At 38.4% G+C, this 17,733-nt stretch overlaps 1 protein-coding gene across 5 annotated transcripts in view; it reads right to left on the reverse strand.

Moving 5' to 3' along the window:
• Stx17 (syntaxin 17) overlaps window positions 1-13,941 on the reverse strand; it is a 106,194-nt gene extending 92,253 nt beyond the window's left edge. For 2 of the 5 annotated variants that reach the window (XM_087184247.1, XM_087184244.1), the window contains exon 1: window positions 5,594-5,645. Coding sequence is in view for 1 of the 5 variants with exons in the window: in XM_021244506.2 (XP_021100165.1) it covers window positions 5,125-5,490 (366 nt within the window). In the remaining 4 variants the exon portion in view is untranslated. The other 3 variants (XM_087184246.1, XM_021244506.2, XM_087184245.1) reach the window with 3 other exon arrangements.
• Window positions 13,942-17,733: the final 3,792 nt, after the last annotated feature.

A 17,733-nucleotide genomic window follows, 5' to 3' on the forward strand; every position in this document is an offset into this window, starting at 1 on the left:
TTAACAACTTGTGGAGACTTTGTCTCAAAAAAGGGGGGTGGGGTGAGGTTGGGAGGTAGCTGGGTGTGAAGGCCCTGGGTTCACTGGCCACACAGCAAAACAAAAACAAAACCAAAAAACCCGATACATGAAAACAAAAGCAGTAAACTTCATTAAAGCAGAATATCAAAAGATAGAGATAGCTTCAAAGTGCTAAGGCATTAGAAAAAGCCCAAGTAAATTATCATTTACAGTGAAGGTAAAATAATCATTTTCAGACACAGGGAAACTGAGAGTTGACTACCAAGCCCCTCATTAAAAATACTACTAAAGGACATTTTTTTTTGGTACTGGGGATCGAACTCGGCCCTTGAGCTTGGGAGGCAGGCAGCGGAACCACTGAGCTAAATCCCCAGCCCCTAAAGGTCATATTTCAACAATAAAGAAGATAACCCCAAAGGGGTGGAATTATTGTAGACAGCTAAACTAGTTAGAAAATATTATAAGGCAGTAAGGCAGGGCTGGGCCCTCAGCACGGAAGACCTTTATGGCTGGAGGCACATTCACTGAAGGCCAGGATTCAAGAAAAAGAGGAACTACTACACTCACATACTTCCCCTAGGATGAACAGCAGTGATTGATATTCTAAATAAGTATCAATCACCTTGGGTGGGGACCAAAACCTCTGAGCCCATTCATTTCCAGAAAATCCATGTATGCTTGCTACACTTGGTTCCCCATTTGATCACCATTTAATCTGTATTACATGAGAGACTATACTTGGTAATCTTATTAATTGACTACAGTTTTGTCCCACATTGAACCCGCCTCACCTTGGGGCTTTGCTCAATAAAACACCTTTGAGAAGAAGGTGAGCTACCCACTCTCTGGTCCCCCTTCTGTCTATCTTAGACAGAAGCTATCTTTCTCTCAATAAATTTTTTCCTACTTTTTAAAATTAATTTTATTGGTACATTTCAGGTATACACTATAATGACATTAATCACTGGAAATTTGCACCTTTACAGAATCTCTCTTGGTTCATTTTCTCCCTATTCCCCTGCCCTCCCTTCAACCCCTCCATCCCTCCCAAGACTTTGTTTCCATTTTTTCCTTTTCTCATATTAATTCCATTCCCTTCTTTCCTTTCCCCTACCCTTCCCACTTGCCCTTCCCCTTTGGACTAAAAGGTATAATAGATAATGTGAAATAGGAAGGAAAGGGGCAATTTTTTTCCTACTCTTAACCTCTGTTGTTCCTAGAATTCATTCTTCGATTTTAGAGAACATGAACTTGGCGTGTTGGACATCTAGCAGGTTGTGAGTTATAATATTTTCCTTATATAATTTGGATGTCCACATATCATACATCCTATAATCAGAATGACAAAGGACTTACTTTTAATAATGATTAAATATAAGAAAAATGTTTCCATGTAATAACTTCTATTTATAACTTTTTACATTTATGTATATATTCATAATTTAATCATCTATTTTTGGCTAAGGGTGAACCTAATTTTCTACTATTATAAACTCTAGTGTAATTACTCTTCTTACACATATATTCATACTTTCACCTATGATTCTTTAAATACCTGGAAATAGAAATATTAAGTAGTCACACTTTTTAAGTTTTCTAATATACATATTGTCAAATGGCCCACAAAAGGGCATGCTAATTTATATTCCCACCAGCAAGTCAGAACAATGTCCATTTATCCATATTCCTATGAATTTATTGGGTGTTTCCATTCTTCTTAAGACATTGGATTGGAGGAAAAATGGTATCTAATAATTGCTTTGAGTCCCTTAAATTACTAATAGGATTGATTGATTACACATTTCCTTCTTTTCTTTCATGAATTGCCTGTTCATACTATACATCTGTTTTACTACAGGGTACTTCTATTTTGTGTTAATTTATAAGAGTCTATTATATGTTAATATATCAATTATTTGTCTAACATTAACAATTCCCAGTTTATTATTAACTATGCCACTTGTTTTTGGTGTTACCTTACAGTTTTCTTTCTTGAGTTCCAAAAGTGATCTTTTCCAGATCAGAATCACACATGCGTCTGCCCGAGTTTTGTGGATATAAAGAAAGCCTTCTCCCTCAGCAACAATGATTTCTCAGGGAAGATAATCTGCTCCATGAACTTCCCAAGGATCTTTCCAATCTTGCTCTCTTTCTAGATAGTATTTAATGTTTTTTTCTCTACCATTTTTTTATTTTTACAAAATTATAATAAAATTCCCACATAAAACTAAGAACATAAAATTCAAATAACTGCAATATCATGTCTGGAAATAAAACGTTGTTCAGCAGTGGATCTGATCATACATAGCTCAAACATTTATATGGTGTTACGGGAAGATACTAATCCAATATCAAAACATGGTTTAGAAGTGTGACTGAATAATGAGTAAAAATATATTTCACCATTTCTAGATTTTTCAGTCTTAAAATTAGAACATATTTCTGATATAATTAAAGCATGAAGAAACTAACTGCATTTACATTTGAAGATTTCACCTGTGTAAAATGCCTAAAAAAAGACAAACAAAATACACAAAAATGCCTAATTCCCCAAATTTCTGTGAAATTGTTAATATTAAAAAATATGATAAAATATTTGATGTATGGGATTATTCTTCCATTATGACTACAATGGCATATGCACAACTATATGCACTTGTCAAAACCTATACAGAACTGTATAACAAAAAGAGTGAATGCTGCTATAAATTTTTTTTAAAATGATGTGGGGGAAACCTGAAATGTAATATAAACTATCAAAAATAAGATCAGCCTCATTATAAATGACTAGCATAACAGTATGGAAATGAGTGGAGAGTAAGAAAACAATATTTTCACTGAATACTAATAAGGCTAAAGACAAAAATTCTTCACCATATACCAGCACTATATGTTTGTCTCAAGTGTGTATGTTAGAAATCTCAAAATTACTTTAAGTGTATAAGAGGACTGAACAAATAAATATTTCACAGAATATGAGTGCCAGTTTTTCATTGTCTGAAAATGAAGTTACAAATAGACAAAACTAGGACGAATCCAGTGATGTTAGCATAGAATCCGTTATTGGGCTGAAGTTTGTGTTTTAAAAATACACAGGTAAAGGGCTGGGGATTTAGCTCAGTGGTGCCACCGCCTGCCTCCCAATCGCAAGGTCCTGAGTTTGATTCCCAGTACTAAAAAGAAAATAAAAATAAAAACACACAGTTAAGTACAGAAATAGAGATCTTACTGTATGCATAGGTGTGTATACACATACACTGCTGCCTTCTTCCAGGCTCTACAAACAATAATACTCAGTAGTAATGAGCACAGCTACAACAGAGATCTTGGTGTCTAAATACTTTTCTCCGAGAAAAGAAATCACGAGGTCCCTGAAGAAGTGACTGATTCCAGGTCTGGGGCAGGGAAAATACGAGAGGGTGTGGAGCATTTTATGGTGCAAAAAAGAAAGATCTCTAAAAAGGAGAGAGGCCTGTCAGAAGGGTACAAAAAGCAACCTGAGGGCCAGGGATTTAGCTCAGTGGTTTTGCTGCCTGCTGCACAAGCGCAAGGACCCGAGTTGGATCCCTGGTACCAAAAAAAAAGCAACCTGAAAAAAATTCTCAAAATTCCCAATCATCGAGGCTGGGTGAATAAGACATAAAATGAATAATAAAATAATAGAAAAATAACTATATGAGTCTATACTTCTAGAATAGCTGAATACAAATAATAACTGGGGAAAATGGACCACTCTTCCTTATAGAAGAATTACAATTAATAAATAGAGAAGGGATGAGGGAAATTGAAAATCACAATTAGAACCCCACAGTATTAATTATTGAAGGCAAGATCCACCAATGGATGCTAAATTTATGAAGGGAAAGTTTGCAGAGACATATTTCCTTAGTTTAAAAGTTTCTTCCTAAATATCAGTTCGAGAAAAATGGCACTTTTGCATTGGAGAATCTCAGCAGACACCATCTTAACCAAATGATCAAGATTAATATCACAAGCAGTAAGTCGTATCATGCACCCTGATGGGATAAACTGAAAAGGGCAGACATACTTTTGTGGTATTAACAAAAATGTATAACCTTAATCTAATCATGACAAATCACTGGACAAGCACCATTTGAACTCTTCAAAAGTGCAAAGGTCATGAAAGACAGGAAAATACTGAGGAGCTGTCACAAAGTAGAAAACATGAAGTAGCCATTATTAATCAACGTAACTGCAACATGTGGGTCTTAGATTGGCTCCTAAAAAACAGAAAGTGCATCTCCCCAAAATAAATAAATAAATAAAAATAAATAATGATGAAACTTTAAAATCCTCAGTAGTAGTATTGTTCTGATAATTTCGTGCTTTTGATAACTGTAGTATGGTATGTAAAATGTTATAATTAATGGAAGCTGTAGAGGATTCTCCATTACTTTTTTAAACTTTTCTGCAATTGTAAAAATATTTCAATAGAGGTTTTTTAAATAATGTACAAGAATTAAAGTTTCATTGGACACAGTGGCACATGCCTGTAATCACAGCACTAGGGAGACTAAGGCTGAAAGATCGCTGAGTTTGAGGTCAGCCTGGGCTACATAGTTCAAGGGCAGCCTGAACTACACAGTGAAATCCTGTCTCAACCCTCCCTCCAAAAAATGTAAAGCTTCAGAGAAGACAGAAATATTTAAAAGTCATAAAACTGCAAACATTGTCACTGCACTAATATCTGCAGGAAGAGTTGCCAGGTGTCCCAAGTGCTTTAAAAACTTTGTCATTTAATGCTTACAACTAATATGAGTATTTATTCCTGATTTGGAGGAGGTACTCCAGGTTAAGAAAATTTCTCAAAAGATTATTTGTAAGTGAAAAGTTCTATTTCCCAGGGGGAAAAAAGGCCCAAATCGCTGGCAACACCACCGCTTCAAAGAAATACCCAGAGGTGCCATATGTGGGCGTGTCGGTGACACCCCATTTCCCAGGGCTCGTCCTTTGTGCTTCAGACTGAAGGAAGGGGGAAGGGAATCTGGAGAGGAAAGACAAGCCCTTTGGTCCCACTGCGGTCTCCTCTCTGAGCCTCGCACACCTGAAAGGTCGGAGCTAGGTGTGAGACGTGGGAATCACCTCCTGGTTCGGCTGACGGGAGGTTGCTGCCTCTCGCTCCCAGTCCCCTCTATCCCAGAGCGTCGCGTCGGCCCTCGCAGAGTCACCTACGGCACACCTGGGCCACACACACCAGACGCTCCAACCAGCGAACAACTGGGCAGGCCCGCCCGGGACCGAGACCCAGTGCGCTGGGCCCTGCAGTGCGCCATGGCCGAGCAGGCGCCGGAAACTTTTCCACTCGCAACTGGGGAAGCCATCACTCTCGCCCGGTCCGGGGCCTCCCTGCACCCGCTGGGAACAGCTCTTCCAAAACCGAAACCGACCCGGGCTGTGCCAGTTTTGGTGCTGAAAGGAGCACCCACAAGGTTCACACTTCCGAGCCATGGCCCGACTCTCCGCCGGCACCTCTCCCCGCCCAGGGTGGGCACCCTGCCCCTGGTGCCAGTCGGGGTCCGACGTCCCCAGCAGCCTCTCGCGAGCCCCTTACCTCCAGCCGGGGCGCTCGAGGCCGGTTGGTGAACACAGCGCAAGCGCGGGAGCAAAGGGGCGGGGCGTCGTCGGGGGCGGGGCGTCGTCGGGGGCGGGGCGTCTCTAGGGGCGATAGTGGGTTGGGCTCTCCACCCCGGAGATCCCTGAGGCCAGGCGGCCGCCGTGTGGGACCTGAGTGCCGAGTGCCAAAGCAGACACTGCTCTGGATAGCGAACAGCTCTCTAAAAAGTGGTCTTGATTGACATTGTGGGGTTGTAACCCTAAAACCAGGAGGAAAAAGAAGTACTAGTTTTTAGGTCTCTTTGTGTGTTTTAAAATAATTTACATTTGTAATGCCCTCTGTATTTTGCAGCTTTCCTGCATATTTTCTTCTGTTCTTATTAGAATTCTATTGCTAGGCTGGCGTGTGTAGAAACTGAAGCTCAGAAAGGTTGTGCCTTATCCCCCTCATCTCCAAAGCCCAGTGATGCAGGCAGGACACGGGTGCATATGTTAACTGCAACAAGCACGGAAACGGAAGAGACAAATTGTGATTTCTCTTCAGTAGCTGGTGGAGTGCTTAATACAGGTCCTTATTCCGATTTTATAAGTAAAGACTTTGAAGTTCAACAAAGAGTGTTAAGTGACTCAGGCTAGTTCAACCTGTTTGTGACAGGGCTGGAACTCACAACTGATTTTCATAATTTCCTTCCCAAGTTATTCCAGTTAGACCAGCTGCCACCATCACAAGCAGATGGCTGGCTTTGAAGCCCTGTGCAGGTCACTGGTCTTCTTCTCTTGGTAACCTAACTTCCCACACATAGCTCTTTATAAAATATGCGTAATTCAGATGACTTGATTAGAATGTATCCACTTATAGTGTTCCCTTTGGAAGTCATAAGGTAGTCAAACCACCTGTATGGAAATTCAGTTTTTAAGCTCTTCCAGTGAAATAGAAGTGGAGATAGCAATTGTGGACCATGGAACATTCTGGCCCTAAGAAGTTCTTCAAAGGCATTTCTAAACTAAAGCCATTTCTAAAAATTTACTAAGTAATTTGGATTTTCTTTGAGAGCATACCAGATGCTGATATTAATTGGTTATAGGAATGAGATGTTTATCAAATTTTCATTCTAAGGGCCAGGGATTTAGCTCAGTGGCACCGAGCCTGCCTTGCAAGCACAAGGTCCTGAGTTTGATCCACGTACACACACACACACAAAAATTTATTCTAAGGAGAAAAATTAAAGTATTAGGCAATCACATGGGAAAATTGGCGGGGGGGGGGTTATGCAAGAGACAGTTAAACAACAGATTTTTTTTTTTTTGGTACTGGGGATCAAACTCAGGACCTTGTGCTTGCAAGGCAGGCAAGATGCCCCTGAGCTAAATCCCTGGCCCAAACAACAGCTTTTGAAGTAAAAGTATTGGTGTTCAGATCTGATAAAAGATACCTCAAATATAATGAAGTACTTTAAGAATTTTAAATACAAACCTGGCTTTTTCATTATATGTATATTATAAATTAGGGTACTATGTAAGAAGATAAAACTTTTCAATTGGTTAGCTTGATTTATAATATATAAATATTTAGACATATGGGCATATGGTGTGTGAATTCTCTCTCTCTCTCTCATTCCCTGGACCATAAAGTCATTAGGGGTCAGACCTAACTACTAGACATTGTTTTCCTGAGATCCTAACAGAACTTAGTAAGGCCAAACAAAACACTATGTATGCATTTGGAAAGAAAATGGGAAAAAAATATCCTTTCTGGTATTATGACTGCTTTCTTGAAGAATCCATGGGAATTAATTTAAAGAAGTTCACAAAGGTGGTAAAAGAAACACTTTTCCCAAAAAACAACCACCAATTTGAAAGTGTAGTGAGGGGAAAACATCACATTCAAAAATAACAAAAATAATTTATGTTTCTAGGGAATTACAAGACCTTTTTGGAAAATTGAGAAGCCAAATGGTGAATGGAGGCAGAAAGAAGGATTACAAAGGGAATGGAGGAAATCCTGAAGGCAACCCCAAAAGTAGATACTGTAGTCATCCCCATTTTATAGACTAGAAAATTGAGGCCCAAGGTCAAGGTTTTATTTAGTAGATAACAGGAGTAGCACTCAAATCTTATCTAAGAACAAAACCTGTGCTTTTAACCTCATCATTCTATTTCATAAAATATACAAACTCACATATATAGAAAAATAATACATTTATCAATATCTCCATCAAAATCCCATTACAGTTTCTATAATAAAACATTTTTTTAAAATCTCAATCAAATTTTGCAATTGTTACACTCTCTTCGTGGAATGTCATTTTTGCTTATCTCCTCCCCCCTTCTTCCCTCACCTTTAGAGCAAAGAAATTACTCTATTCTTTAGACTCAACTTCAAAGTCATTTCTAGGAAGCTTTCTTCAACCTCTCAAGTTCATGTTTAATGTCCCCTTACATGCTAATATCCTGTAGTAATCTATACTTATCTCATTAGTAGCACTTACCATATTTAATAGAATTTCTCATCTTTTTGTCTGTCTAAATGCTTGGTGTCCACGTGTTAGTTTGGGTTGCTATAACAAAATACTATGGACTAGGTGGCATAAACAACAAAAATTTATTTTTCTCAGTTCTGAAGAGTGGACATCTAGAATCAAGTGCCAGCAATGGTTGGGTTCTGATGAGGGTCCTCTTCTAGGTTGCTAAGTTCTCATTTCATGCCCCTTTGGTAGAAAATGAGTACTAGAGTGTTCTCTGGGGTCTTTTTTATAAGGGTAATAACTCCACCCACAAGGGCTATGCCCACAGGTCCTAATTACCTCTGAAAGGCCCCATTTCCTAATACCACCACATTGGAGGTTAGGATTTCAACATATGAATTTGGAGAGGAGCCACAAACATTCTCAGCCCCTAGCACCATGTTTTTCATTCTACAGAGAATAAGAAGAAGCCACTGTGTTTGTAGACCCTATTATAAGTGTAGAGAGGTGAAAATATCTATATATTTTGACATATATATAGTCACGATATTACAAAATAGTGGTTTTTTGGTATGTCACGTTAAAAATTTTAAAGCCACTTACTTCGCTAGGTTCTTTCGCTAATAATGAATTACAGAATTACCTACTGCAGTTCTGAATGTCTTCTATTTTTCTCTGTGCATTCTGTCATTCCACCATCCTGTCAACTGAGACAGTGAAAACTTAAAAGCAAAGTGATAACAGCCATTACCTTTGGGGTGAGATTAGCATACTGGGGTGCCAGAAATGTTCTATGTGTTGATCTAGTGTGATTGTATATGTAATGCTTCATCAGGCTGTATACTTAAGATTTGTGTACTTCATGTAGTTTTACCTCAATAAAAAGGAAAATAAAAAGCTAGAAATTCATGACTTACAGTAAATAAAGCCTTTACTATTATTTATTTCTATTAACTCCTTGAAACCAGTGAAATAATAGCAATAATTCTTATTCTTTATAAAGCCCTAGACCCATTTGAAAATTTAATTTAAAAGTCATGAAATGGGAGGAACAATGATTAGACACACACACACAAAATAGAATCTGGAGCACATTTGAATTCCTGGCTCCAGTTCATTTCAGGTTTACCTGCATCTGTACATTTAGGTCTGGTTATACCCTCAAATCTTCGAAAACACCACCCTTTCTTTTTATTTAACTATTTTAAAGCTCAGGTGAACTTCTACTACTTTCTTCACTGTTGTCGTGTAGGGTTTGAACCCAGGGCCTTCACACTTACCATTTTATTTAATTAATTTTTTTTTGAGACAGTGTTTTAGTCACTTTTTTCTCATTGCTGAGACAAAATACCCGACACCCAAAGTTAAAGGGGAAGGGGTTTATTTAGCTCATAGTTTGCAGAGGTTTCAGTCCATAATCAGCTGGCTCCAAGCCAAGGTGGCCCATGGCAGAGGGGCATAGCAGAGGAAAAACAGTTCATGGCACCTACAAGGTAGCAAAAGCAACAAGGGACCTTAGCAGCTTTTTTCTGCCCCTTTTATACTCTATCTAGGCTACCAGGATTAGGGCAGTGCCAAACCAATCAGTGGACTGATTTAGTAATCACACACCCTTAATCCCAGAATCAATCACACACTCTAGATCCAGTCACCTCTGAAAAAGACTGCATGAGGCTTTAGGGGGACATCCAGATGAAAGCCAAAACAGACAGGGTCTTACTAAGTTCCTAAATTGCTCAGGCTGGGCTTGAACTTGCAATCCTCTTGCCTCAACCTCCCAGAGTGCTGAGATTGCAGGCCTGCATCACCTTGCCTGGCTAACATCTAGTGCTTTCAATTGAGAGAATTTTTAACTATTATACACACAAAACTGTATTTGTTTCTACTATATGATGATATAATTTTAAACTTAAATGTAATGTATTCAATGATTTCAGCACTTAAAACTCTTTACTATCTGTTTTACTGTTTCCTGGCATCACATATGAACATGAACACAGACACACACACATACACACACATACACACACACACACACACACACACACACACACTCCATCACCAAACAATCTGTTCACATATATTAAGGTTGTAGAGACCAATCTCAAACTAGGAATAAACACTAAGCAAACAAGAACACTTAGAATTCCCACTCATCTTCCACTCACCATATAGGAATTTTGTAATCATTTAACATGTGGAATAGATTAAATGCCCAATATCTGCTTATAAATACCCTAGTCTTCTCCCCACCCTATGTTTTGTATTTTAGATTAGCTAGTTTAGCTACTCACAAAACAGTGTGCCTAGTAGTTATTTTGTAAGGTTAGTAGTTATTTTGCATGGCTTTTGTGAAGCCATACTTAATGGATCTTATAGACAATTTAAATGTTTTTCAAGAGTAGTTTTGACTATGTAATTTTTGCTTCACTCTCTGACCTTCATTCCTCATACTCACAACCTTTAGCATCCCAACTCACCCTCAAAGATACAACTTCACACTGCATTTGCAACTAGAACACACTAAACATTCCTAGCACTAAAATGGTATCAAATGTCATTTAAACTTTAGCAATTTATAAGGCACCTTGAATTTTGTACTATCTTTATTATCATGAATATCAATTAATGTTACATGATAAATGTGCAGATCAATAGAAACTCCACACAGAACCAACCCTGCTTTCTCACCTTCTCTTCCATTATTTACTTCCACACATTCTTTGTTCTACTCAAACTGAAATTTTTAATATTCTTTATCCTAACCTTTTCCTTCGCCTTAGCCTGGAATATTCTGAACCAATTACTCCTAGCTCTCTGCATGTCCAAATATTATTCATCTTTCCACATCCATCCCAAATGTTTCCTTAGCTAATATTTATGAAATTTCTAGATTTAATGCCTCTTTCCTCCAGATGGCTACCTTATACTGTAAACTTGGTGGGGAGCACATTAGTATCTACATTTTGTTACAGTAGTTTGCTGTTTGCCTTTTTGCTCCAGTGCTTTTCAACCTTCCAACTGTCTATTCAAAGAAATAATAGTAACAATGTATTGGGTGGTTAGCGTATGTAGATAAGTAAAATGAATGGTAATACTGTTTTAAAGGATGAAAGTGAAAAATTAAAATATTCTGTTATAGGGTACCTGCACTATGATATGGTGTTATGTGAAAGTGAACTTAGGTTTATTATAATGTATATTGCAAACTCTAGGGAAATCATTAAAAATATTCCAAAAGAAGTATAACCAATATGCCAGAGAAGATAAAAAAGGAAGGGAAATAAAAGGGAACGAAGAATAAGTGCAATAAATAGGAAACATTACAAACATGATAAATATTAAACAATCTACATCATAACCACTTCAAATGTGAATTGTTTAAATATACCAATTTTTTGTCAGTGTGATTGTCAAAGGAAGTAAAAAAAAATAAGACTCAACTACATGTTGTCTACAAGAAACCCATTTTAAATATAAAGATACACATAGGTAAAAAGAAATGGGATAGGAAAGAAGATACCATGTTGTATTTGTTTCCTAAGGTTGTCATAACAAGTACCACAGTCTGGGAGTCTTAAACAACAGAAATTTACATTCTCAGTCTGGAGGCTGGAAGTCTGAGATTAAAGGTGCCAGAACTGTTGTTTTTCTCTAAAGGCAGTGAGGGAAGGACCTGTTCCAAATCTCTATCCTTGGATTTTAGATGGCCATCTTCTCCCTAAGTCTTCACAGTGTCGTTTCCCTGTACATGTTTGTATCCAACCTTCCTCTTCATGTAAGGACACTATTCATGGTCCTTAAAACCCACCTAAATGACCTCATTTCAATTTAATTACCTCTTTAAAGACCCTATCTCCAAATACAAGCACCTTCTAGGGACTAGGGATTAGAACTTCACATAGGAATTTTTGTGATGGACACAATTCAGCCCACAATACATACTAATGATATTGAAAGAAAGCTGGGAGGGGGCAGGGATTTAGCTCGGTGGCCCCGCACCTGCCTTGCAAGTGCAAGGTCCTGTGTTGGATCCCAGGTATCAGAAAAAAAAAAAAAAAAAGAAAGCTGGGTTTGCTATATTAATTTCAGACAAAGTAGACTTCAGGACAAGGAAAATCATCAGGAATAGCACAGCACATTACCTAATGGCAAAGGGCTCAATTCTCCCAGAAAACAAAACAACTCTTAATGTGTATGCCCCCAACAACAGTGTCAAAATACAGGAGACCAAAACTAATAGAACTACAAGGATAAATAGACAAAGCATCTTACAAACAAAGCATGAGTGCAACAGTGCAAAAATTAAGCTCATGAAACTTGCCATTTCTTCCAGGGGAAGCAGAATTGTTAGAGAAGAACCAAGTGAGTATAACAAAGGGCAAAATTACTTCTGAGACACCAAATATGGTATTTCTAGATTCCTGTTTCAGAAGCTGCCAGAGCTCTCTTTCACAGGATTATAGAATCTATCCTCAGTCTTTTGACAACTGACACTCTCACCAGTAAACCTCTTAATCCCCCAACTAGTGGAATACATTTAAGGAACTGGAAATCAACAAAATCCACAAAACGCCCCACCCTCCCTCTTTCACCACCCAGCAAGTCCTCAATCCCATTGTCACAGCCCTTAGGGGATATGTGACCTCTTCTATAGGCTTCAGTGCTTTGCAGAAGCTTTTTTGACTGATATTTATATTTTATTTAGCCAAAGACACATTAACTTTAGTTTTTCTTCAGCAGGTTATCACTTTTTAAAAAGGCAATTTTGCCACTTGTTCTACAGAAATAAATTGGTAAACTGTCATTTTGCTTATATAAATGAGCTTTTCAGAAAAGCAATGTTTGAAACCTCAGGAAATGGTTTTAAATATGGAAAAAAAATGTCCTGAATCCCTGTACTTAAACACTAAAGGGCATAATGGCCAAACTGGAGCTTTTACAACATCTGGTGGATGTTTTTTCATTTATTTAGTTGGCATCATTGACATGCCAACCTCTATGCTGGGACCTGATGATTGCAAGAGTGTGTTCCTATCCTCCAGCAGCTGTTGGGGTAGGGGGAATAGACATGTTAATGAATACAATAAAATTAACAAGTGCTATACTAGCCAGTCCTACAAAAATACTATTGAAAGAGCACAGAGCCAGTGACTTAAGAGTTTAGTCAATACATATGAGTTATCAAAGAAGGGAAGAAAGAACATTGAACAGAAAGAATGCATGTAGAAGGCACAAAAAATTCAACAGTGGTATGTACAGATCTCCCAGAGTAGAGGGAGCAGCAAGAGGGACACCCAGGCTGTTAAACTCCATTTGACTTAGGAACAATAATTTAAGTGATTTGTCTATGCACCTTTTTGCCTGATGATATAGAACCTAAATGTGTTAAGAGATATACAGAGAGAAAGTTTCCAGAGGGCAGGGAGAATAACTATTTCAGATGCACTTATCAAAGTTCATATAAACTCTGTAACAACAAATTCAATAAAAAGTAAATAATATGGAAAACAAACAAAAACAGCAACAACAAAAAGTTCATATAGATTCGGCTCCATTTGTTTCAGATTTGGTTGGGGCACTATTTAGTTTTAACCCTTTGTGGTGGCCTCCTTTATTGAAGACAAATATACAGACTTGCTGACTTCTATGACAACTGTCAATTCCTCGTAGGGGGCTTCTGAGGTCCTTCTCCAAATTATAATTTGAATCTCCAACCTCATCACCATTTTCTAGGACAGGTTCCTATAATTCCTCAATGTCCCATTCACTTGTTCCTATGACTGCTCTAGCTATTCATTTCTTTGGAATCTTTCTGCCTCATTTACATTGATCAAAATGTTACTGCTTGAAACTTACCTCAACTCTCTTCTCTCTTCAAAATGTTCCCTTATTTCCCCAGCCTGTGCTCCCAAAGTACTTCAGTTTCCTTTTGCTCTGTATGACTGACACTCATATCTGTCTTTCTAATCAGAGCAGAAATTTTTTGAGGTCAGGAACTTTATCTTATTTATTTTATGTTCCTAACACCTTGTACATGGCCTGGAATGTGACGTTTGCTAAATATTTGTTTTGGACAACACACTTGTCTCATGGCATTGTGATCTCATGGGTGTCTTTTTCAGTTTCAAAACTGAGCTCCTCCAGCTGGGCAAACTTTCTGAAGTTTAGTTTATCACCAAGGCTGGGATCAGAGGAAGAATAAGAAAGCTACCTGAGCCATAGGTTCTTATCCCTCGTTCCCTGGAAATGGAAAAAGGCCACAGCACAACAAGGTCATTTGGAAAACTTTAAATGATATAATTGCCTAGGCTTCACTTTCAGATATCCTGATTTGTTTGGTCTTCGAGTATAAACAAAATGTATTAGTTAGTTTTCTGATATTGTAACAAATCCCAAGATAATCAGCTTATAGAGTGGAAATATTTAGTTTGCCTCACAGTTTTGGAAGTTTTAATCCCTCTTGGGTTGCTTCCACTGTTTCTGGGCCTGTGGTAAGGCAGTGCATCATGGCGGGGAGCACATGAAGGAGCAAAACCTTTCACTCTACAATGAGGAAACAAGAGAGAAACCAGAAAAGGAAGAGATCAGGATCCCCAAATCCCTGTTAAGGACACATCTGCAATGACCTATAACCTCTAATTGGTTCCTTCTCCTAAAGAGTCCACCACCTCCCAGTAGTACCACCATAGAGAACAAGCCTTTAACATATGGGCCTTTGGAGGACATTCCATATCCAAATTGTAGTACCAGGCATTATTATATTTTTAAAAGTTCTCAGCCAGGTGCACACCAATAATCCCAGCACTTGGGAGCCTCAGGCAGGAGGATTGCTATGAGACCCTGTCTCAAACAACAACAATGAAAATATTTTCTAGGTAATTCTAAAGCACATTCAGGGCTTTGTTTTTTGTTTGTTTTTTTGTTTGTTTGTTTGTGTGTTTTTTGTACCAGGGATCAAACTCGGGACCTTGCACTTGTGAGGCAGGCGCAGCCCCACTGAACTGAACTAAATCCCCGGCCCCTAGCACATTCAGTTTTGAGAACTACAGATCTAAAAGGCAGCTTGTAATAAGGAATAGTTACCAGGCACCATATATGATTTAGAAGAAGTTCATGTTATTTTTTCTTTTCTTTTCACCTTAGAATAATTTCTAATCACTTTTCTCAAAATATGAGACTTTTTCTAGGAAAATGTAGTTTTTCAAATGGAGGCAACACAATCTCGATGAAATCAACCTTTCCCCAGAGAAATCTTTGCTGTAAGGATCTTGAGTTACACTGGGGGAAGAATCACTCAACTGGTGTAACATCTGTAACATAAAGAAAAATCCACAAAATGAACTGAAATCAAAATGTGGATCACCAAATCACCAAGAGCTGGGAAAGCTTGCTCCCTTATTGTTGCTATGGTTTCTCTCCTCCAAAAACATATGCTGAAATTTAATTCTCATTGTGAGATATTAAGAGGTGGGTCCTTAATCTGACTACAATGATCAGAGGTAGGACTTTCAGGAGGTGATGAAATATGGTCAGTAGAGTAGAGCCCCCCATGACTGAATGTCCATGGCTTTACAAGAAGAGGGAGTGATCTCAACAGACACAGACACACATGCCATCTCTTGCCACATGATGTCCTGTGCTGCCTTGGGTCTTTGCCAGCAGAAGGCCATCAGTAGATGTGGTCCTTGACTTTAGACCAGGAACTATGATCCAAAATAAATATGTTTTCTTTATAACTTACCAAGAATGTTGTATTGTGTTATTAGCAGCAGAAAATAGAATAAAACAGATGTCCTCTTTGGCATTTATGCAGTAGAATAGAAAGCCAGAGCCAGACACCCTAGATAAGACCCCATGTCACACAGCTCCAAAGGCACCATGCATCTTGTGTTCCTGGACTTGCATAATGCTGCATGTTGGGACGGGGGCTTCTAGTTCTCAGATGCAGTAAATTTCTGATAGTGGCCTCTGCTTTTGTTCTGTTCCACAGCCTTCTTCTGGCTGGCAGCTGTCACTCTGAGCCAAGATAAGGAATGAGGAGCCTCCTTAAAAAAAGAAGAAAAAATCTTGCTGGAATCTTTTTTCCTAGCTGGTGATGTCTTCATCAGAAATTCCCCTAATGGGTAGCTCTTGTCAACGCCTCCTTGATTCACCTGGTGGACTCCTGCCAGACTCTGTCCTTAAATCAGTTACTGCAGCAAGTTCCAGAAAAGATGTCAGTTCCTCCTCAGCATGGCCAGTCTTTTTCCTTTCATCATTAGTCAGCGTCCACAGAGAGGAAAATATACATTTTATTTCCAAATTTCACCTGTTTTGGGGTATGTGTGTCAAATTTAACAGTCTAGGGGCAAAGAAGAGATAAAATGAAGGCAGCATTATCTATTTTTAAAATTTGCCTAACGCCTGCCAGAACGCACAGACCTTAAATATCTTAGTTTCTATTTTTGGAAGATGATAAAATGAGAGTGGTGGTAGTGATGGGTGAGTTAAACTACTGACTGGCTCTCTTTTTAAAACAATTTTAGGGCCAGGGATTTAGCTTAGTGGTTTTGCCGCCTGCTGCACAAGCGCAGGGACCCGAGTTTGATCCCCGGTACCAAAAAAAAAAAGTATTTAAATAAATAATTTTAGAGAATAATGAAAGAACATCAGGGTCCTCCAAAGTAGGGAGAGGATTTTTTTTTCCCCTTCCCAATGAAGTTATGGTGAGAATGAAAAAAGAAAAAGGAATTTAGCATAAGAAAGTGTTTCACACTATAGAAAATGTAAAGAGTTACTTTTGTCATAGGAGATGTACAAACTGAATTCCACAAAGGTTTAAAGGGGAGAGAAAAAACACCTGGTATCTCCAATTAACAAGGATGTGACCTACTACAAGACTTGGTTTCGATGTTGACAATCATAATCCCTATCCTGAATACAATACACAGTGAGTTATAAGAGTAAGATTTGTGTGTCTGTACTTCATGTGCTTGAGAACATTAAACAAATGCAAAGTGATGTTATTGTAGCTATTATTAGTGATGGAGATATTATTGCTGTTGTTGCTATTAACACTGAAGAAATTGTCATTGAACAGGTAAAGCTGATAGGGAAAGGCATAGAGAAGAAAACTGGAGAGGTTTCTGTCACCTTTCTTGGCTGACTGAGAACCCTTCTACATAACAGAATTGCTTTTGAGTGTTGACATGGACTCTTATCACTGGTCTTGGGATAATGCTGATAACACAAGATTGAATAAGAAATGCCATTTGCCTTCAGGGAGCTTACCTTAGTTTGGTTATTAGGATGGTTTCAAATATGAAATTAGGAAGTTTGGTTGATGTACGGAGAGCCACTGAAGTTGTTAGAGCAGAGAAGTCTGAGTTGCATTTTGGGTCCTTCTTAAAAATACCTAATTCAGCTTCCAACTAGGTTACCATCAGGAAATATCTTAGGTTAGCAGATGATTGAAATCCTCAATCCTCAGGCTTCAAGAGCCTAGAATTTTGTACTCCTCTAACTAGACTTTAAAAAAAACAAACTTGGACCGGGAATTTAGCTCAGTGGTTTCACCGCCTGCTGCACAAGCGCAAGGACCCAAGTTTGATCCCCAGCACCAAAACAAACAAACAAAAAGAAACAAAACAAATTTATGAACTTTCTTTGCAATGGCTACTACAAACACTGA

This window comes from Heterocephalus glaber, unplaced genomic scaffold (assembly GCF_053883595.1).
Source record: "Heterocephalus glaber isolate CG9 unplaced genomic scaffold, H.glaber_assembly_v1.0 deba00001481, whole genome shotgun sequence".
Lineage (NCBI taxonomy): Eukaryota > Metazoa > Chordata > Mammalia > Rodentia > Bathyergidae > Heterocephalus > Heterocephalus glaber.